General features: G+C 47.4%; 1 protein-coding gene across 1 annotated transcript; it reads left to right on the top strand.

The window, feature by feature from the left end:
- The first annotated feature begins 2,689 nt into the window (after window positions 1–2,689).
- PCYT1A (phosphate cytidylyltransferase 1, choline, alpha) lies at window positions 2,690–23,094 on the top strand. Its single transcript, XM_039350829.1, has 8 exons — window positions 2,690–2,889; window positions 4,393–4,492; window positions 12,433–12,549; window positions 14,256–14,407; window positions 15,347–15,425; window positions 16,657–16,799; window positions 19,248–19,436; window positions 21,582–23,094. Exons 1-8 carry the CDS (start codon window positions 2,773–2,775, stop codon window positions 21,786–21,788), a joined length of 1,104 nt encoding a protein of 367 aa, XP_039206763.1. The 5' UTR covers window positions 2,690–2,772; the 3' UTR covers window positions 21,789–23,094.
- The last annotated feature ends 72 nt before the right edge of the window (window positions 23,095–23,166 follow it).

Here is a 23,166-nt window from a genome sequence, read left to right as displayed (position 1 = left end):
GGTGGGGGTTTCTGCAATTTCCCTCATTCTCATGGCCGTTTGTTTTGGCTTAGCTGAATACTTTCCGGGTTTGTTGATTGGGGATCTGTCTGGGTTGTGCTGGGGGGCCTTTGAGCGGCATTCTACAGCTCGATGCCCTTCTCTTCCGCACTTGAAAAATCTCATTTGCTTCTTGGCTGTATCCGATGATTTCACCGGTTGGTGTGTCAGCTCAGGCGGGGGGCGGCTCCATTGTTTTCCTCGGCGGTGCCTCTTCAATATGTCGATCTCTGCTTCCTCTGCCAAGACGTACCATTCCTCAAGTCGATGTGGGTCCCCTCGGGGCAGGCACGCATCATATAGATCATAGTTTAGTCCGTCTTTGAAATGGCCAAGGAGGATGTCTTCCGGCCAATTCAGTTTGCTGGCAATGGCCCGGAATTCTTGGGTATACTCAGCCACTGGGCGTTTGCCCTGCCTCATCGTTGTTATTCTTTCACGGGCTTTGCGATCAGCCAGGGGGTCTTCAAATCGTCTTCTCAAAGAGGACCTGAAACGGTTGAGTATGAGTTCTGGGGCATTGGAGTCATGCAAGGTCATACCAATCCGCAGCTGTCCATCCAGGGCAGATTGCACGATCCGGATGCGGGCTTTGTCGCTGGGAAATATCCTGCCCATATTCCTCCATGTAGCTGAGGACTTGGGTTAGGAAAAACCCCAAGCGTGTTGGCTCCCCTTTGAATTTCACTTCCAACGGTGGACGTCTTGGAATGGCTCGGTGCCTCTGTTGTGGGTGGTAGTGCCTTCCGTCCAGATTGCCATCTGTGGTCCGGTAGGGGGTGGGAGCTCCTGGATCAGTAGAGGTCCCTGGGGTTGCAGGTTCCACGTCCCCCTCGGTGTCTCTCCCTTTGCGGCTCCAGGAACTGGGGCAGCCGTAGGGTTCAGTATTCTCCTCTCTTAGGGAGCTGAGAGTTCTCTTCATCAGGTCAATAGCTTTCTCTAGGATCCAGTCTGAGTACGGTGCCCAGCTTCCTCCCTTTTCACTTGCGTGCAGGGATTTCTCCATCTCCTGCTTCCCTTCTGGTTGCTTGGTCCCCCTTCTCAGGGTCACCTTTCTTGATTCCTTTCCCCACTCACTTTTCTTTCCAACGCCCATCGACCAGCGAGGCTTGTGGTCCTGTGTCTCCACCACTTCTTCTCCTGAGGAATCTCGCCTCTCGGATCCCAACATCTGGCAAGGTTCCAACTGGGTCAGCGGCTCTCTTTCCAGGGAGTTTTCCCCCTCTCTTGCTCCATTGTCTTACATGGTAAATTTTTGCAAAATCCCCCGGCAAGGGTCTTCCTTCCAGGTGGATTAATTTTGCAAGTCCTGTCTAATGTAAGGACCCACCCCACTTTGCATCTTAAGAAGACAGAACTCTTGGAATAATTCTTCCAACAGGAATCCTTTATTAAGAGAAACTGGTTGCAGGCATGCTAGACAGGACTTGGGGTTCAAGCTCTTCCATTCAAGGTTTTAAGGGGTTCCCCAGTAGTCCCACCCAATCAACCCCCCTTCCAGTGATGGTTTCAAGTATCACAATTCCACCTCCTTTCTTCTTTCTTCCGTCTGGATGGAGACTTCAGATACTACATGAAAGGCAATTACCCTTCTGTGATATGTTAACGCTTAGAGGTTACAATAAACACACATTCAGCTCTTTGAAGTGTAAAGAAGGAAGTGAGGGCCATAAAGCCCCTTTGCTCTCCCCCTTCTCTCCCTCTTATGGCAGAATCCAGAGAAGGCAGAATTGGGAGTTTCTATATTTGATAATTTAAAGATGAAATATAATTGGATTCTGACAATAGAATAGAATAGAATATGGAATGAAATAATAATAGGATAGGATAGCATAGCATAGCATAGCATAGGATAGGGCAGTAATGGCGAACCTTTTAGAGACCTGAGCGCCCAAACTGCAACCCAAAACCCACTTATATATCATAGGTGCCGGATGGATGTGGCCCAATGGGTGAGCATGGCTTCCCGCGAGAAGTTGAAATTGATTGATTGAACCTTTTTTTTTTTTTTTTTTTGCACACGGCGGAGGCCTAAAGCGAAAAGGTTTTATAAAACCCAGCTGAAGGCCTAGGACTGGGGCGATGGCGTGCGTGCCCACAGAGAGGGCTCTGATTGCCGCCTCTGGCACCCGTGCCATAGGTTCGCCACCACGGGAATAGAATAAATGAATAGAATAGAGAAAGAATAGAATAGAGAATAGAATAGAAGAATGGAATGGAATGGACAGGTCCTCCTGCTTGAGCAGGGGGGGGGGCTAGACTAGAAGACCTCCCAGGTCCCTTCCAGCCCTATTCTATTCAAAACAGTCCCTAAACGAATCTTTGCAAGTCAAGGACCGCCCGCAAACTTTTGCCCAGGCTTTTACAGTGCTGAAATAAGCAGCGGTCCTGCCCGCAGTTTCAAACATGGTTGCTGGGTTGGGAGAGAAAACAACAACAACTCAGTAGTATTAGCCGTGTCCAATATTGCCTGGACAGCTGGTTTTTCCTGTGACTCCAGCAGGGACAAACAATTTGTGCGTAAGAGAGCCACACAAATCCCTCCCTCCCTCCTCGCCCCACTTCTCCTGACCGACGGACGTGCCAGCGTGAGCCTTCTGCTCCGTTGGCATTCAGCCGGACAGCCGGGCACTGCCCCCCCCCCCGTTTTCCTTTTCTTTCACCAGTTCCCTTAAAACGCCTGCTTGGATCCTCCAGGTGTCTCCAGCCGATCTCCCAGAGGCGATTGCCGGGATGGATCCCCAGATCTCGGCCAGATTAAACTCCAGGAAGAGGAGGAAAGAAGGAGCGGGTTCCAACGGGGCCGCCCAGACAGACGGCATCCCGTTGAAAATGCCCCGCAACTGTATAGTAAGTGGAGAAGGGCTGGGTCCACAGGGGTAGGCAGCCTTGGCTCTTTGATGACTGGTGGACTTCAACTCCCAGAATTCCTGAGCCAGCCTGGCTCAGCTTGGAAATGTCTCCCTTTCCCCTCAGCGTGCCTGGCTGAAGAATTCTGGGAGTTGAAGTCCGCAAGTCATGAAGGGGCCATAGTTTCCCCATGCTGGTGAGGAATTCTGGGAGTTGAAGTCTGCGAGTCATGAAGGGGCCATAGTTCCCCCATGCTGGCTCAGGAATTCTGGGAGTTGAAGTCCACCAATCATAACGAGGCCATAGTTCCCCCATGCTGGCTGAGGAATTCTGGGAGTTGAAGTCCACGAGTCATGAGGAGGCCATAGTTCCCCCATGCTGGCTGAGGAATTCTGGGAGTTGAAGTCCACGAGTCATCAAGGGGGCCATAGTTCCCTCATGCTGGCTCAGGAATTCTGGGAGTTGAAGTCCACGAGTCATAAAAGAGCCAAGGTGGCCTACCCCTGGGCTGGGAGAAGGGATGGTGGGTGGGCTTCAATTCCCCAAAGGCCTAGAAAGTGGGTGGGCTTCCATACCCAGAATTCTCCAGCCAGCATGGCTGACTGGGGGATTCTGGGAGTTGAAGTCCAGCCACTTTCAAGAGGCTGAGGTTGAAAGACACTTCTCTAGGATGACTCAATCGCTGTTTTTCTCCTGGGAAAAAAATCACATTTGTTAACTGCAGTCTGTTTTTTCCGTCAGATTCTGATCTTACAGTCATCTCAGTTGACACAAGTGACCCATTTTGTTTTGTTTTGTTTCTTTTTTATTTTTATTATTTTTTTTATTTTACTTATTTTTTGTTTTGTTTTATTTTGCTTGTTTTTCATGTTGCTTTTTATTTCATTTTAGCTTTTATTTATTATTTTTGCTTTACTTTGCTTTATTTTAATTTCTTTTTCTTTTACATTTTTTATTTTACTTTATTTTGCTTATTTTTTTCCTTTTATTTTTTATTTCATTTTAACTTTTTTGTTTTATTTTGCTTTACTTTATTTTAATTTCTTTTTATTTTACTTATTTTTTATTTTCCTTTAGTTTGCTTATTTTTTTATTTCATTTTAACTTCTATTTCATTTTAACTTTCATTTATTATTTTTATTTTACTTCACTTTATCTATTTTAATTTCTTTTTATTTTACTTGTTTTTATTTCATTTCTATTTATTTTACTATATTACTATGCGGGCTGGAGAATTCTGGGAGTTGAAGTCCACACGTCTTAAACTTGGCAAGCTTCGGAAACATTGCTATAAAATAGAGTTCTCCAGGGCTAATCCTCACATTAACATATGACAAAGAATAATAATAAAGTTGGAAGGGACCTTGGAGGTCATCTAGTCCAGCCCCCTGCTACAATAATATGCTACAATAATTATATAATTCCTGCTCTGATGCCTCTTTTCCTAACCCTCATAAACATTGAATAAACATCTTTTTCTGATTTTTATTTTTTTAAACCCAGGGATTGCGAGAGCCGGCTCCATTTTCCGATGAGCTGGAAGTGGACTACAGCAAGCCCTACACACGAGTCACGTTTGAAGAGGCAACGAGAGGAACGCCCTGTAAGTGTTTTTTTTTTTATTTTGTATTATTATTATTATTATTATTATTATTATTATGGATCATCGCACAGTCAGCCAGATGTTCAGACTGGGTTTGGCATTTTGTCTACCTATCGAGTCCTTACCCAGGACCTGGGATAGGCAGATGTGGATGTTTGATGGTATTACAGGTATCATCGCAGGATGGAAGCAGTTCCTAGTAAGGCCGCCTTTTGCAATTGACTAATAGCGAATTTGTCAATGCCAATGGTGTTCAAGTGGTGCTCCAGTTGTTTTGGAATTGCACCCAAGGCGCCTATGACTATTGATACTGTTGTTGTTGTTGTTGTTGTTATTATTAAGCTGGAAGAGACCTTGGAGGTCATGTAGTCCAACCCCCTGCTCGGGCAGGAAATCCTATACCATTTCGGACAAATGGCTGTCCAGTCGCTTCTTAAAAACCTCCAATGTTGGAGCATTCACCACTTCTGGAGGCAGGTGGTTCCACTGCTTAATTGTCCTCACTGTCAGGAAATTTATCCTTAATTCTAGCTTGCTTCTCTCCTTGAGTAGAAGTTGGACTTGTTAATATTTAATACCCTAAGCCAGTTGGACATTGATGTTTGAGAGAGTTGGAAGGGACCTTGGAGGTAGTAGTAGTAGTAGTAGTAGTAGTAGTAGTAGTAGTAGTAGTAGTAGTGATAATAATAATAATAATAATAATAATAATAATAATAATAATAATAATAGACTCTCTGCCACATGATTGGATAATAAAGTGCCTAGAAATAACAGGAGTCAGTAGAAACATCAGAAAATTTGTGCAAAGATCGATGGCACAATGGAAGACACAGTTGCAGATCAATGGTGAGAAGCTGGGAGAGGTTAATATCAAGAGAGGAATATTTCAAGGAGATTCATTATCACCATTACTATTTGTTATTGCACTGTTTCCTCTGTCAACAATACTGAATAACTCAGGACATGGCTATCAAACATCAAAAACATCTGCTAGACTATCCCACCTCCTTTACATGGATGATCTGAAGCTGTATGGAAAAACATCATCTGAAATAGAATCGCTGCTCAACACTGTCCGTATATATAGCCAAGATATTGTAATGGAGTTTGGCTTGGACAAATGTGCCACACTTACTATCAAACAAGGAAAAATAGTGAAAACTGAAGGAATCAAGATGCCCACGAAAATAACATTAAGAGTCTGGATGAGGAAGAGTACTACAAATACTTGGGTATCCTTCAAGCTGACAACATCAAGCACACTGAAGTCAAGAAAAAGATTAGAGGTGAATACATCAAGAGAGTGAAGAAGATCTTAAAGTCCAAACTCAATGGAGGAAATACCATAAAGGCAATCAACACCTGGGCAATCCCAGTCATTAGGTACACAGCTGGAATAGTGGACTGGACTCAAGCAGAACTAAAAGCAATGGATAGGCAGACCAGAAAAATAATGACAATGAATCATGCCCTTCATCCACGCAGTGACATTGATAGACTTTATCTACCAAGGCAAATAGGTGGGCGTGGAATGCTACAAGTACATCAGATGGTTGAAGAAGAAAAAATGGCTTTGGAAGAATATCTGAAGAACAATGATGAAGATGCACTGAAATTAGTATATCAGGAAGGCTTACTAACTACTGGAGAGACCAAACTGGCCTACAAGAAAGACCAAATGAAGAACAGAATAGAGGCATGGGAAGACAAAGCACTACATGGCCAATACATGAAAAAAATAGCTGGGAAAGCAGATAATAATAAAACCTGGCAATGGCTAAGAGCAGGAAAATTGAAGAAAGAGACCGAGGGACTAATTCTGGCTGCACAAGACCAAGCCTTAAGGACAAATGCATACAAAGTCAAAATTGAGAAGACAGCAACAGACAGTAAGTGCCGCCTATGCAAAGAAGCTGAAGAAACAGTGGACCACTTGGTAAGCTGTTGCAAGAAGATTGCACAGACTGATTACAAGCAGCGGCATGACAAAGTAGCAACAATGGTGCATTGGAAGATCTGCAAAAAATATCATTTGCCTGTAAGCAAAAACTGGTGGGATCATAAAATAGAGAAAGTCATAGAAAATGATAAAATTAAACTGCTCTGGGACTTCAGAATTCAAACAGACAAGCACCTGCAACATAACACCCCAGACTTAACAATTGTCGATAAGAAAGACAAAAAAGTCTGGATAGTGGACGTGGCAGTGCCTGGAGACAGCAGAATAGAAGAGAAAGAACTGGAGAAGATAACAAAATACAAAGACCTACAAATAGAAATAGAAAGACTGTGGCAAAAGCAAGCAAGGGTAGTACCAATAGTAATAGGCTCCTTGGGTGCAATCCCAAAACAACTGGAGCACCACTTGAACACCATTGGCATTGACAAATTCGCTATTAGTCAATTGCAAAAGGCGGCCTTATTAGGAACTGCTTCCATCCTGCGACGATACCTGTAATACCATCAAACATCCACATCTGCCTATCCCAGGTCCTGGGTAAGGACTCGATAGGTAGACAAAATGCCAAATCCAGTCTGAACATCTGGCTGACTGTGCGATGATCCATAATAATAATAATAATAATAGAGTTGGAAGGCACCTTGGAGGTCATCTAGTCCAACCTCCCTGTTCAGGCAGGAAACCCTATATCGTTTCAGACAAATGGCTGTCCAGTCTCTTCTTGAACACTTCCAGTGTTGGAGCATTCACAGGTTCTGGAGGCAGGTTGTTTCACTGGTTAATTGTTCTCACTGTCAGGAAGTTTCTCCTTAGTTCTAGGTTGCTTCTCTCCTTGATGAGTTTCCATCCGTTGTTTCTTGTCCTGCCTTTAGGGGCTTTGGAGAATAGCTTGACTGCCTCTTCTTTGGGGCAGCCTCTGAGAGATTGGAAGGCTGCTATCCTGTCCCCTCCTCGTCCTTCTCTTCGTTAAACTAGACATCCCCAGCCACCATTCCTCATATGCCTTAGCCTCCAGTCCCCTGATCATCTTTGTTGCTCTTCTCTGGACTCTTTCTAGAGTCTCAACATCTTTTTTACATCGTGGTGACCAAAACTGGACGCAGTATTCCAAGTGTGGCCTTACCAAGGCCTTGTAAAGTGGTATTCATAATTTTATCTGTAAGCCCAAAATCATCAATTCTTGTTGTGCAGGGAGGTCCTCGACTTAACGACGCTGACCAAAGCGAATTACGACCGTTTTTCACCCCGACCGTTGCAGCACGTTCAAAACTTTGACACGCTTGGCAACCGATTCACATTTCTCACCGTCTGTTTGCCCCCTTTTACGACCTTCCTGGCCACGGTCGTTAAACGCATCACTGCAGCGGTTGAGTTAGTAACACGGTTGTTAAGCGGATCTGGCTTCCCCCATGGACTTGGCTTGTCAGACAGTCGCAAAAGGGGATCACCTGACCCCCCCCCCCCCAGGACACGGCGGCCATTGTAAATACGAGTCGGTTGCCAAGCGTCCGACTTTTGATCACATGACCACGACGGTCGCAAGTGTGAAAAAAAGCGTCCTAGGTCACATCTTTCGGCGCCGTCGTAAGTTGGAACGGTCGCTAAACGAAAGGTTGCAAGTCCGATGGCATCCGCTTAACGACTCCAGCGGCCGCTTAACAACCTGAAAAAAAAGATGGCGTCAGTCAGGTTGGTTACCTTACAAGCGTCCTAACTTAACGACCTAACGGGCAGCATCCATTACGGTCGTAAGCTGAGGACCGCCTGTGTGCCAGCCGAATGCTCTTCTAACCTACGTCAACCTTTGCAAACGGAGAAGGGGCGTTGTAGTCGAGATTCAAAAGCCTTTCGTTTTTGGCCGCTGTTGGAGCAACTTTCTGGCAGCTGAGAGTTGAGGAGGCAGGGAAAGGAACTCCAGGTCAGCAGAGAGGAAATGTCAGGATCACAACTAGGTTAGTTAGTTGTGCAGCCCGATCTCCCGAGATTTAAAACGGATTTTTCTAGCACTGATGATGTTCCCTAGTTGGGTCATGAAATGTCTGCAAGAAAACCACCCAGCTCAGAGAGCACCCAGGACCCCACAGTTCTCCTCCTCCTCCTCCTCTCCGCAAATCTCACTCCTTTCTAGCACTGATGATGTTACCTAGTTAGGGTAATGAAACGTCTGCAAGAAAACCACCAAGTTCAGAGAGCACCAAGGACCCCACAATCCTTTCTTTTTTTCTTTCTTTCTTTCTCTCTCTCTCTCTCTCTCTCTCTCTCTCTCTTTTCTTTCTCTTCTCCTCCTCCTCAAACTCCACTCCCTTCTAGCACTATGATGTCACCTAATTTAGGTAATGAAATGTTGGCAAGAAAACAACCCAGAAAGCACCAAGGACCCCTCAGTTCTCCTCCTTCCTTCTCCTCTCTGCAATCCCCCCTCCCTTCTAGCACTGATGATGTAACCTACTTGGGTCATGAAATGTCTTCAAGAACACCACCAAGTTCAGAGAGCACCAAGGACTCCACAATGCTTTCTCTTTCTTTCTTTCTTTCTTTCTTTCTTTCTTTCTTTCTTTCTTTCTTTCTTTCTTTCTTTCTTTCTCTTTCTTTCTTTCTTTCTTTCTTTCTCTTCTACTCCTCCTCCTCTTCCTCCTCCTTCTCTCCCCAAGCCCCCTCCCTTCTAGCACTGATGATGTTGCCTAGCTGGGTCATGAAACATCTGCAAGGAAACAACCCAGCTCAGAGAACACTAGTGACCCATAATTCTTTTCTTCTTCCTCCTCTTCCTTCTCCTCCTCCTTTCCTCCTCTTCTTCCTCTTCCTTCCCACCAACCCCACTCCCTTGTAGCACTGATGATGTTCCCTAGTTGGGTCATGAAACATATGCAAAAAAAGGACCAAGCTCAGAGAGCACTAAGGACCCCCCCCCACCCTCCTTCTCCTCCTTGCAAATCCCACACCCTTCTAGCCCTGATGATATTGCCTAGTTGGGTCAAGAAACGTCTGCAAGAAAACCACCCAGCTCAGAGAGCACCCAGGACCCCACAATCCTTTCTCTCTCTCTCTCTCTCTCTCTCTCTCTCTCTCTCTCTCTCTCTCTCTCTCTCTCTCTCTCTCTTTCTTTCTTTCTTTCTTTCTTTCTCTCTCTCTTTCTTTCTTCTCTTTCCTTTTCTTTATTTTTCTTTCTCTTTCTTTCTTTCTCTTCTCCTCCTCCTTCTTTCTGCACACCCCTCTCCCTTCTAGCACTGATGATGTTGCCTAGTTGGGTCATGAAATGTCTGCAAGAAAACCACCAAGCTCAGAGAGCAGCCAGGACCCCACAATCCTTTCTTTCTTTCTTTCTTTCTTTCTTTCTTTCTTTCTTTCTTTCTTTCTTTCTTTCTTTCTTTCTTTCTTTCTTCCTTCCTTCCTTCCTTCCTTCCTTCCTTTCTTTCTTTCTCTCTTACTCTTTCTTTCTTTCTCTCTTTGTTTCTTCTTTCCTTTCTTTCTTTCTCTTTCTTTCTTTCTTTCTTTCTTTCTTTCTTTCTTTCTTTCTTTCTCCTCCTCCTCCTTCTCCTCTCCGCAAGCCTCCCTCCCTTCTAGCACTGATGATGTTGCCTAGTTGGGTCATGAAACGTCTGCAAGAAAGCCACCCAGCTCAGAGAGCACCCAGGACCCTGCAGTTCAGCCCTGAGCTACCCATGTCCTCTTCTCCTTTGGTGTGCCTGTTACATGCCTTGAGCTACGTCCGTCCGTTGCTATTTCGATTCTGCTCACTTTTTCACATGGACCAAAGCCGGCCGTGACTGCCTGCAAGTGGCATCCCGGCCTGGTATTTGTCCACTCACACCTCCAGGCGATGTCTCACTTCCAGTCCTGACGAAAATAATCCTGGCTTAGCTTTAAATTCCAGGGTGTAAGTTCAGAGGGGTCATTTTAGCTATTCTTGAAGCTGCCGACAGATCTCTCTGCTAGCTGCCACGTGGCTTGACGCTGAGGAAGTAGGATGGAAAGTCCCTCAATCCACGCCAGTTTGTGTAGTGACCGTTCTGTAACGATGCTAAGAAAAAGACTCAGGCATGTCTTGAGCAGAGGTTTGAAGCTGCAAGACACAACTTCACAAAACTCTTTGAGTTTATTGTTTCTTATATACTTTTTACATACATAGGCTTTACCATTAACTGCTGACATTTTCCATTTAGAAGTTTAACCTTTACTTGTTGAGCTAAAGTAATTGAAAAATTCCTTCATATAAGCCAGTGTTTCCCAAACTTGACAATTTTAAGGCATGAGGACTTCAACTCCCAGAATTCCACAGCCAGCGTTGCTGGCTGTGGAATTCTGGGAGTTGAAGTCCACATGCCTTAAAATTGTCAAGTTTGGGAAACACTGATATAAGCAATTATTTTGTAGTAACACATTACCTGTGGAGAGCAGGTAAAAACAAATACAGGTAAATTAGAAAAGGAGAAAGAACTGATAAAGACAAGAAGAGATAAAGACAGGAAGAGATCAGGGGGAACTTAAAGCATATTATTTATTTAGGTAGGTAAGTCAAAAGGGGGTGATCTTTTGGCTGCTTCCTTGGGACAAAGGGTATCAAAAGGTTATGAGGTTTGTGCTGCACGTGCAAATTCCTCCACACGTTCAAAGTTACAACGGCCCTGGAAGAAAAGTGGATTACGGCCTTTTTTTCAGCCTTACGACTCTGGCGACATGCCCACGGTCACGGGATCAAAATTCCGACGCTCGGCCACAGACTCACATTTACGACCGTCTCAACGTCCAGGGGGTTCATCTGACCCCCTTTGACGGCCTTCCAAAAGTCCACGGGGAAGCCGCAGCGGTTCCCTTAGCAACGGTGGCAAGGAAAGTTGTGAGGAAAAAATAGATTTCACAGATGTCTCGCTTAGCGACGGGAAAATTCGGGGGTCGTTTGAGGTGGTAAGTCGAGGGCCATCTGTGATCCTGCAAAGGTGGGCAGGACATGTGTCCTGCGACAAGCTTTCGCGGCGTCCGGATAGAAGCTCCTGCCTCGCCTTGGTCGATGGACTCCTAGGGCTGGAAGGGACCTTGGAGGTCATCTAGTCCAACCCCTTGCCCAAAATAGGAAACTAATCAAGGAGAGAAGCAAGCTAGAACTAAGGAGAAACTTCCTGACAGAACAATTAACCAGTGGAACTGCCTGCCTCCAGAAGCGGTGAATGCTCCAACACTGGCAGTTTTTAAGAAGAGACTGGACAGCCATTTGTCCGAAATGGTCTAGAGTTTCCTACCTGAGCAGGGGGTTGGACTAGATGACCTCCAGGGTCCCTTCCAACGTTGTTATTGTTGTTGTTGTTATTATTATTATTATTATTATTATATTGGCTGTCCAATCTCTTTTTAAAAAACCTCCAGTGAGGGAGCACCCACAGCTTCTGGTGGCCAGCTGTTCCACTGGCTAATCGTCTTCACTGTTAGGAAGTTTCTCCTTAATTCCACGTTGCTTCTCTCTTTGATGATTTTCCATCCATTGTTTCTTGTCCTGCCTTCTGGTGCTTTGGAGAATAAGCTGACCCCCCCCCTTCTTTGGAGCAGCCCCTCAAACACTGGAAGACTGCTATCATGTCCCCCCTCGTCCTTCTTTTCACTAGAACATAGAACATATAATAATAGACTGGGAAGGGACCTTGGAGGTCTTCTAGTCCATCCCCTTGCTCAAGCAGGAAGCCCCATGCCATTCCAGACAAATGGCGGTCCAGTCTCTTCTTAAAAACTTCCAGTGTTGGAGCATTCACCGCTTCTGGTGGCAAGCGGTTCCACTGGTGAATTGTCCTCACTGTTAGGAAGTTTCTCCTTAGTTCCAGATTGCTTCTCTCCTTGATGAGTTTTCCTTCCGTTGCTTCTTGTCCTGCCTTCAGGGGCTTTGGGGAAGAGGGGGACCCACCCCTCTTCTTTGGGGCAACCCCTGGGACATTGGGGGACCCCTGTCATGTCACCCTCTCACGCTTAACTTTCCTTGTTTCTCTCTTGTTAGTGGACCGTCCCGTCAGGGTATATGCCGATGGGATTTTTGACCTGTTCCACTCCGGACACGCTCGGGCTCTGATGCAGGCCAAAAGCCTGTTCCCCAATACCTACCTCATCGTTGGAGGTAAGAGAGAGTGCTCCTTTAATTTGGGTGCCGTGTCGGGGGGGGACAGGGACGGAGCCCAGCTGGGGGAACCTCTGGCCCCGCTCCAAGGGCTTCCTTGCGATCCTCCAGAACAGTGGTTCTCAACCTTTTTAATGCCGCGACCCCCAACCGGTCGTAAGTTGTAGACTACTCAACCGGTCGTAAGTCGAGGACTACTCAACTGGTGCAGCACCGTTTGCAGACTGGGACTTTTGGCGGGCTCAGCAGGGCAGAGACAGCCTGGACAATTCCTATTGGCTTTGGAAAGCCAATAGAATGAGACTCTATTCAAGGGAGTCTATTCTATTGGCTTTCAAAAGCCAATAGAATAAAAGGGAGTAGCACAGCTAAGGAAAAGGGGGGAAAAAATGGCGGACTGCATTGTTTGGCGACCCCCGTGAAATGGTCGTTCCACCCCAAATGGGGTCCTGACCCACAGGTTGAGAACCGTTGGTCCAGAAGGAGATCTCCGCTGGGGTGGTCAGGGGGGATCCTGGCGTTATTTCAGGAAGAAATAAATAAATAAGGATTCCGACAAAAGAGGATTGGGAAAGCCAAGCGAGCCTCCTTTAACCAGCAGTATTTGAAATATTTATCCGGGGGGGGGGAGGGTTTTTTTCTGTCAATCCAGGGCTATTCTTGCGTCCCTGTTAAAAGAGAATCAGAATGTGAAAGTCTTAGTTTAGGAACTGGGTTCTAATCCTCCCTTCCAGCAGCAGAAGCTACTTTGGGTGACTTTGGGCATATTTCTCTCTCTCTCTCTCTCTCTCTCTCTCTTTCTCTCCCTTCTTCTCTCCCTCCCTCTCTCTGTCTCTATCTCTTTCTCTTTTTTTGTCTCTGTCTCTCTTTTTCTGTCTCTCTGTCTCTTGATCTTTCTCTCTCTCTCTCTCTCTCTCTTTCTTTCTCTCTCTGTCTCTCTCTTTCTCTCTCCCTCCCTCCTTCTCTTTCCCTCCCTCCCTCTCTCTGTCTCTCTGTTGGTCTCTGTCTCTATCTATCTCTTTCTCTCTTTTTGTCTCTCTCTTTTTCTGTCTCTCTGTCTCTTGATCTTTCTGTCTGTCTGTCTCTCTTTTCTCTCTCTCTCTTTCTCCCTCCCTCTTTCTCTCCCTCCCTCTCTCTGTCTCTCTCTCCCTCTCTGTCTCTTTCTCTCTCCCTCTCTCTCTCTCCCTCCCTCTCTTTGTTGGTCTCTGGCTCTATCTATCTCTTTCTCTCTTTTTGTCTCTGTCTTTCTCTCTTTTTCTTTCTGTCTGTCTCTCTCTTTCCCTGTCAGTGACACTATCTCTCTCTCTCTCTCTCTCTATCTATCTATCTACCTACCTATCTATCTATCTATCTATCTATCTATCTATCTATCTATCTATCTATCTATCTCTATCTCTCTGTCTCAGCCCAGCCTACCTGGCAGGAGAGTTGTCTTGGGGGAAAAACAGGGGAGGGCAGAGCAGTGTGTCTGAGCTTCTGAATGAAAGACGGAGTATCCATCTAATACATACATAAAATGTGTCCGGGATCTAATTCCGAGGTTGGTCCTCGTGGCGGGTGGGCCAAAAGTCCAGAAGGAAGAAGCAACAGGGGGAACGAGGCGCTCTTGAGATGCTTTGGGTGGGTGCTCTGGGAACGGGGGGGGGGTACCCAGATGAAGGGAAGGGGCCAAGGGGGCTTCTTGCCGCTCTTCTGCTGACTTGCAGTCTGCAGCGACGAGCTGACGCACAGCTTGAAGGGCTTCACAGTGATGAACGAAGCCGAGCGCTACGACGCCGTCCAGCACTGCCGCTACGTGGACGAGGTGGTGAGGAACGCGCCCTGGACGCTCAGCCCGGAGTTCCTGGCGGAGCACAGGGTAAGGGGGGCCCTTGGGGGGGACAGCCCACCCTCCGCCTTTAGGGGTTCGTGAATCCCTCGGCAGGAACCGCGCTGGGTTCCTTTCCCCGCAGGCCCCCCCGGGGAGGAGGTGACCGAAGAGATCCATCCAGTGGTCAAAGGTTAAGAACTTTAGTAGTTTTCTTCCTTCCTTCCTTCCTTCCTTCCTTCCTTCCTTCCTTCCTTCCTTCCTTCCTTCCTATTTTTCTTCCTTTTCTTATTTCCTTCTTCTATCTCTCTTTTCTTCTTCTCATTTCTTTTTCCCATTTCCTTTCTTTCCTTCCTTCCTTTCTTCCTTCCTCTTTCCTTCTTCTATCTCCTCATTTCTCTTTCCCAACTCCTTCTTTGCTTTCTTCCTTCCTTCCTTCCTTCCTTCCTTCCTTCCTTCCTTCCTTCTTTCTTTCTTTTTATCTTTCTTTCCTTCTTCTATCTCTTTCCTTCTCATTTCTTTTTTCCATCTCCTTCCTTCCTTTCTTCCTATTTTTCTTCCTTTTCTTATTTCCTTCTTCTATCTCTATCTTTTCTTCTTCTCATTTCTTTTTCCCATTTCCTTTTTTCCTCTTTCCTTCCTTCTTTCCTTCTTCTATCTCCTTCTCATTTCTCTTTCCCATCTCCCTTCCTTCCTTCCTTCCTTCCTTCCTTCTTCTATCTCCTTCCTGCTCATTTCTCTTTTCCATCTTTCCTTCCTTCTTTCCTTCTTCTATCTCCTTCTCATTTCTCTTTCCCATCTCCCTTCCTTCCTTCCTTCCTTCCTTCCTTCCTTCCTTCCTTCCTTCCTTCCTTCCTTCCTTCCTTCCTCTCACCCTCCCTCCCTCCCCAGTTCTTTTAGCATACCCAGATCCATAATGCCTCTAAGCCACACTTCCTGCCCCAAGCTTCATCTCCTCCCCCACTAACAGCTGTCTTGCCCGACCCCCAGATCGACTTTGTCGCCCACGATGACATCCCCTACTCTTCGGCCGGCAGCGACGACGTCTACAAACACATAAAAGAAGCAGGTGAGTGGGCGGCCCTGGAATAGCCCACTAGCTCTCCCTCCTCTTCTCCCCCTCCAGCTGCTCTGGCCTGAGAGAGCTGGCTGAAGGAACCTGTTGGGCTTCTGCCTGATTCGGGAGTCAGGTGAGCTGCCGGGAGCAGCCTGCTCCTGGGCTGAACTCACGGGGGGAGCCTGTAACTCTCCTGCTGAATCCAGGGGCCCACGATCGCTTCCCAAAGTGGGCCAGGCGGCAAGATGGAAAGGGCTGTTCTTGGCCCCGCTTAATTTCTCTTCTGAAGTCCTGTAGAGCCTTTAGTGCTCTCTGAAAGAAAAGAAAGAAGGAGAAAGAAAGAAAGAAAGAAAGAAAGAAAGAAAGAAAGAAAGAAAGAAAGAGAAAGAAAGGGAAGGAAGGAAGGAAGGAAGGAAGGAAGGAAGGAAGGAAGGAAGGAAGGAAGGAAGGAAGGAAGGACTGTAGTGTCCTTGGTGCTCTCTGAGCTTGGTGGCTTTCTTGCAGACGTTTCATGACCCAACTAGGCAACATCATCAGTGCTAGAAGGGAGGGAGGCTTGCGGAGAGGAGGAGAAGAAAGAAAGAAAGAAAGGGAAGAAAGAGAAAGAGAAGGAAAGGAAAGGAAGGGAAGGAAGAAAAAGAAAAAAGAAAGAAGAAAGAAAGAAAGAAAGAAAGAAAGAAAGAAAGAAAGAAAGAAAGAAAGAAAGAGAAAGAAAGAAAAGGAAGGATGGATTGTGGAGTCTTGGGTGCTCTCTGATCTGGATGGTTTCCTTGCAGACGTTTCATGACCCAACTAGGCAACATCATCAGTGCTAGAAGGGAGGGAGGCTTGAGGAGGAGAAGGAAAGGAAAGGAAAGGAAAGGAAGAAAGAAAGAAAGAAAGAAAGAAAGAAAGAAAGAAAGAAAGAAAGAAAGGAAGGAAGGAAGGAAGGAAGGAAGGAAGAAAAAGAAAGGAAGGACTGTGGGATCCTTGATGCTCTCTGAGCTGGGTTGTTTCATGACCCAACTAGGCAACATCATCAGTGCTAGAAGGGAGGGGCGTGTGATGTCTGATTCCAAACAGGGGGGGGCTTGCCCTGTCAGTGTGGGTGGAAGAGTTCTTGGCGGTTCTTTTGAAGTCCTCCCGACATCGATTGCAAGTTTTCGGGAAGGGCAGCAGGCCTTTCCGTGTGGTATCCATTGCGAGTCCTGCTAGTTGCTGCTGCGGCAGCTAATTCCGTATCTCCCTCTTGGCTGCCCTGTAGGAATGTTTGCCCCCACGCAGAGAACTGAAGGCATCTCCACCTCGGACATCATCACCCGCATCGTCCGGGACTACGACGTCTATGCCCGGCGGAATCTGCAGAGGGGCTACACGGCCAAGGAACTCAACGTCAGCTTCATCAATGTGAGTTTAGTCTGCATTCAGACGGTCGTCTCACCTTGCCCTGAAGGAGGGAGAGAGGTTCAGGACTCCGCTCAGCTAAAAAAAAAAAAACAGGGAAAGAAACAGGGATTCTCAAAATGCTGCAACTCTTGGATAGAGAAATGTGGGTTCCTACAATAGAATGGAATGGAATGGGGAATGGGAATAGGAATAGAGAAAAGGAATAGAGTAGAGTAGAATAGAACATGGAATAGAATGGGAATAGGAATAGGAATAGAGAAAATGAAATAGAATTAGCCACCTAATGAGAAGGAAGGATTCACTGGAGAAGAGCCTAATGCTGGGAAAGATGGAGGGCAAGAGAAGAAGGGGATGACAGAGAATGAGATGGCTGGATGGAGTCACTGAAGCAGTAGGTTTGAACTTAAATGGACTCCAGAAGATGGTAGAGGACAGGAAGACCTGGAGGAACGTTGTCCATGGGGTCGCGATGGGTCGGACACGACTTCGCAATTAACAACAATAAGAGTAGAATAGAATATAGAATGGAGTGGGAATAGGAATAGAGAAATGGAATATAGAATGGAGTGGGAATAGGAATAGAGAAATGGAATAGAATAGAATGGAATAGGAATAGGAATAGAAAAATGGAATAGAGTAGAATAGAATATAGAATGGAATGGGAATAGGAATAGGAATAGAGAAATGGAATAGAATAGAATGGAATGGAATAGGAATAGAGAAATGGAATAGAGTAGAATAGAATATAGAATGGAATGGGAATAGGAATAGGAATAGAGAAATGGAATAGAATTAGAATGGAATGGAATGGAATAGGAATAGGAATAGAGAAATGGAATAGAGTAGAGTAGAATAGAATATAGAATGGAATGGGAATAGGAATAAAGGAATAAAATACATAGAATAGAATAAGAATAGAATGATATGGAATATGGAATATAGGAAATTCTACTCTACTCTATTTCTATTCTAGGATGCAGTTGTATATGAACACCATAAAACAAGATAGTTGCTACACAGTTTTGAGCAATCAGGCTCACACAGAAGAGAGCAAGTCAACCTATTCTCCAAAGCACATGAGGGCAGGACAGGAAATAATGGGCGGAAGGTTATTAAGAAATCCAAGCTAGAACTAAGGAGAAACTTCCTGACAGAACAATTCACTAATGGAACGGAAGTTGCCTCCAGAAGTGGTGGGTGCTCCATCCCTGGAGGTTTTTAAGAAGAGATTGGACAACCCTTTGTCTGAAATGGTATAGGGCAGTGGTTCTCAACCTTTCTAATGCCGCGACCCCATAATACAGTTCCCCATGTTGTGGTGACCCCCAACCACTTATACATCACTGGGTGCCAGGGGCATGGCCAAAGAAAAGGGGGAAAAAATGGCGGGCAGCCTTGTTTGGCGACTCCCGTGAAATGGTCGTTCGACCCCAAATGGGGTCCCGACTCATAGGTTGAGAATTTATTTATGAGACTTATATACCGCTTTAAGTGCAAGCACTCTCTAAGCGGTGTACACCAGTAAGCAATGTATATATATATATATTTACATTGCCCCCAACAATCTGGGTCCTCATTTTACCTACCCCGGAAGGATGGAAGGCTGAGTCAACCTTGAGACGGTGAGATTTGAACTGCTGACCTGCTGAACACAGTCAGCTAAAGTGGCCTGCAGTACTGCACTCTAACTGCTGCGCCACCTCGGCTCTTAGAACCACTGGTATAGGGTCTCCTGCTTGAGCAGGGGGCTGGACTATATGACCTCCCAGGTCCCTTCCAGCCTTAGGATTCTATGATTCTACAAGGGAGGGAGGGAGGGGAAGGGAGGGAGGGAGGGAGGGAGGGAGGAAGGAAGGAAGGAAGGAAGGAAGGAAGGAAGGAAGGAAGGAAGGAAGGAAGGAAGGAAGGAAGGAAGGAAGGAGAGGCAACAGGTGGAAACGTCTCAGAGGGACTGGAACTTAGAAAGAAAGATAAATTTTCTGCCCCTGAGAACAATTAACCAGTGGAACTCCTTGCCTCCAGAAGTGAGTGCTCCAACACTGCAGGTTTTTCAGAACAGACCGGACAGCCATTTGACCGGGCTGGTATAAGCTCTCCTGCTTGAGCAGGGGGCTGGACTAGATGACCTCCCAGGTCCCTTCCAGGCCTAGGATTCTATCTTCGGTATGCCTCTCTCTTCCCTGCTCCTCCACCACCCATCCAGATTGTCCAAAACCCCACGTGCGAATGAACTCAGGTGGCCACCCTCCAAATAAACGACAATCCCTTCGGCCCCGATGACCGGGCTCAGCCCTCCCCAGGGACAAAGCACCCCCTTCAGGCCGTGGCACAATCCTTGTTTTCCCCCCTCCCCAGAGAAAGGGGGGCTCAGCTGATGCTCCCTCTTTCCCCCCCACCCACCCACCCCACAGTAACCTTTTTTGATTTCCCCCCCCCCTCCCGTCTCAGGAGAAGAAGTACCACCTACAAGAGAGGGTGGACAAGGTGAAGAAGAGGGTGAAGGACGTGGAGGAAAAATCGAAGGAATTTGTCCAGAAAGTGGAGGAAAAAAGCATCGACCTCATTCAGAAATGGGAGGAGAAGTCGCGGGAATTCATCGGCAACTTCTTGGAGATGTTCGGTCCCGAAGGCGCCTTGGTAATTGTGTGTTTGTGTGTGTAAAGCAGCGGTTCTCCACCTGTGGGTCGGGACCCCATTTGGGGTGGAACGACCATTTCACGGGGGTCGCCAAACAAGGCTGTCCGCCATTTTTTTTCCCCTTTTCCTTAGCTGTGCTACTCCCTTTTATTCTATTGGCTTTTGAAAGCCAACAGAATAGACTCTCTTGAATAGAGTTTAATTCTATTGGCTTTCCAAAGCCAATAGGAATTGTCCAGGCTGTCTCTGCCCTGCTGAGCCCGCCAAAAGCCCCAGTCTGAAAACGGTGCTGCACCAATTGAGTAGTCCTCGACTTACGACCGGTTGAGTAGTCCTCGACTTACGACTGGTTGGGGGTCGCGGCATTAAAAAGGTTGAGAACCACTGGTGTAAAAATTCCCGTTCTTGGGTGGTCTCGGGGGGCTTGTGACTTGGCTCCCCTCCCGTCCGAAGCAGCTGGGAAATTGGTCCTCAGTTTACAGCCAATCCGTTGAGTGACCGGTCGGCGTTTCAACGGCGCTGAAAAAAAAAAGGGGGACTCGGGATCCTTTGTCATGCTTAGCGACCGTTTTGCTCTGTTTAGCGCCTTCTTGGAAAAAATGACCCCTTGTCGAGCTTAACGAAGTCTGGGGAGATTCTCAGCGTCCCAACAGCGCTTTCCTAAAAGGCAACTTGGACTTTCTCTGCTTTTTTGTGTGTGTGTATGTTTTTCCTTCAAAAGATTTCGCTTCTCATCCAGAACCGAAGAAGCTTCTTGGATCAGAAGCGAAACCTTTTCAAGGGGGGGCAACCCCCCCCCCAAGAATGTCCAGTTGCCTTTTGGGAAAAGCGCCATCCGGACGACGGCCGAAGTTCTTCAGTTCGCCACGCGGTTGTTAAGCGAGTCCAGCTTCCCCTGTTGACGTTGAAGGTTGCAAAACGGGGAGCGCGTGATCCACACACACAGAAACCGTTGTATACAGTATACGAGCCCGTGGCCAAGTGTCCAAATTTTCATCCCGGGGACACTCCAACGGTCGTCCGTGTGGGAAACCCATGACCCTTTTTGCCGTGTCCTCGGAACGCCGAGCAGTCACTAAACGAAATGGTCGTAACTTGAGGACTTAGCTGTATCTGTTTGAAAGTGGACTCTCTTTTGAAGATGTGTTCTTCCTTCCTTTTTTTTTTTTACAAGATTTTATTAATTTTTCCCATAGATGCAATAATAATTTTTCAACCACCGTGCTGTCTGAGTTTAAATACGCTAATACAGGGGCAAGCAACCTTGGCTCTTTTATGACTCGTGGACTTCAACTCCCAGAATTCCTCAGCCAACATGGGGGAACTATGGCTCCTTCATGACTTGTGGACTTCAACTCCCAGAATTCCTCAGCCAGCATGGGGGAACTATGGCCCCTTCACGACTCATGGACGTCAACTCCCAGAATTCCTCAGCCAGCATGGCTCAGCTTGGAAACCTCTCCCTTTCCCCTTAGCATGGCTGGCTCAGGAATTCTGGGAATTGAAGTCCACCAGTCATAAAAGAGTCAAGGTTGCCTACCCTTGCGCTAATACATATTTAATTCCTAATCCTTTATTCTTTCCTCTAACCATCGGTAAAGTAAGTTTCACATTTGATAATATTCTGTTTCTTCTTTTTCTTTCAGTCTCATAGTCAAATCTGTCTATCTCTGCGCATTCCAGTGTTTTTTTTTTTAATTATTTCTTCATCTGGTGGTATCCCTTCCTTTTTCCAACCTTGCACAAATATTATTCTTGCCGCTGTGGTGACGTGCAAAATCAAATATAGGCTTTGTTTGTTAAGTCTTTTCTGGCATTGTACCTAATTAAAAAAAAAGTTCAGGATTACATTCTCCCAACATCTTTTCTAACCAAGGAGAGAAGCAACCTAGAACTAAGGAGAAACTTCCTGACAGTGAGGACAATTAACCAGTGGAACCACCTGCCTCCAGAAGCGGTGAATGCTCCAACACTGGAACTTTTTAAGAAGAGACTGGACAGCCCTTTGTCCGAAATGGTGTAGGGTTTCCTGCCTGAGCAGGGGGTTGGACTAGATGACCTCCCTTGTCCCTCCCAACTCTTTATGATTATGATTATGTATCTTTTTCCAATCATTTTTTCTTCCTTCCTTTCCCCTCCCTCCAGAAGCACATGCTGAAAGAAGGGAAGGGACGCATGCTGCAGGCCATCAGCCCCAAGCAGAGTCCCAGCAGCAGCCCCACGCACGACCGCTCACCCTCGCCCTCTTTCCGCTGGCCCTTCACCGCCAGGACGCCCCCGCTGTCTCCAGCTGGCCTCCCCCGGAACACGTCGACGGCCAGCTACGACATCAGCGAGGATGAGGAGGACTGAGCCGGACCCCGGGGAAACCACGAGCCCCTGGAGGGGAGGGGGGGAAGACCCTCCAGGCTCCCAAAACGCAAGAACTGAGAACGGTGGCACCGCCAAAAGGGATCTTCGCTGCCCAGCCCTCCGGGAGCTGGGACACCGCCCTGGCATTTCCCCCCTTTTTATTTCTCCCCTTCGTCCTTTTCCTGGTTTGTTTCTCGCCCCTTCGGTGGGACTGCGGGAAACGGGGGGGGGGCTCTTCGTTTTAAAAGCAAACCTTTTATTTGTACCGGTTAGCCGAAAGCCTCGATCTTGGTGGGGCTGCGAGGGGCAAAGGGGCGGGGGAGAAACTCTCTCGCCCAGCCCTTCCCTTCAGCTTCTTGCATGGCCCTCTCTGCTTCTCCCCTCGGCCGGGGTCATCGGTCTGCGGGATGCAGAGGCCCTTCAAGCGGGTGCACCGGGGAAGGTAGTAGGGGGGGCAGGAAGCTGCAAAAAGGCCGTTCCGCACGCCTGGGGGGGGAGAGAGAGAGAGAGAGTCCTCTCTCAGCCTCCCCACGTTTCTAGTCCTCAAGAGAAAAAAAGCGGAGGAGGATCAGGCAAAGCTGCAGGGCTTCCCCGAGGGATTCGCTCCTGGGTTTAAGGATGTTCCCCGCTCTTCCTGTGTGGGACCCCCCCCCCAAAAGTGAAAGCAGCCTTTTCGCTTCTTTTTGCAACGTCCTGCAAGGGGGTCGGAGCTGCAGGTGCACCAGGGGGCGGGCGGGGGGGGGGAGGCGGTGAATTCTTCTGTTTCCAGGCTGTCGTTGTGGGTCCCTGGTTGTGCTGAAAAGCCGCAAGCTGACAGATTGTCCCCGGCTTCTGGCTCTCTCGCCCACCTCCCTCCCTAAGCTATTTGTGAGGGGCTGTGGGGCACCCCATTAAAGTAACATTTCGCCCTTTGGCGTCCTGTCCCGTCGCAAAAAAAGGCCGCCAAATCTCTGCGGGAAGCCGATCTTTGCGCCCACGTTTTCCCAAAAGGCTTTTCTCGCACATCCGATGGGTGCCCCGCGCTGTCGAGAATCGGCCCGGAGTTTGCCCCGTGGCGGAACGAGGGAAGCCCCATAAGGCACGCCACGAGCCGAGGTGGGTGCACAGTCATCCCCGGCCCCCAGACGGCAGGATTTGGAGTGCGCGTCTGGCCCTCTGTCGCCGCCCCGCTCCTCCGGAGGACGCGGAGCCACATCTGGGGGGGGCAGCTGCTTATCTCGTTCCGGCACAGCACCCGTTCATTAGGAACCCACTTTTGGTTGGATGTTGTTCTTAACTATGTAATAAATGTTCGGGTTTGACTGTCTGGGTAGCTCTTCCGGTGTCTGAATGGTGTTTTCCGAGTTTGGCTGCGCCTCCGTTCTCTTCCTGCTTCTTT

The sequence above is a fragment of the Crotalus tigris genome, unplaced genomic scaffold (assembly GCF_016545835.1).
Source record: "Crotalus tigris isolate CLP2741 ecotype Arizona unplaced genomic scaffold, ASM1654583v1 scf7180000018361.36085, whole genome shotgun sequence".
NCBI classification, from domain to species: Eukaryota; Metazoa; Chordata; class Lepidosauria; order Squamata; family Viperidae; genus Crotalus; species Crotalus tigris.
This window is presented reverse-complemented; position numbering and strand designations above follow the sequence as displayed.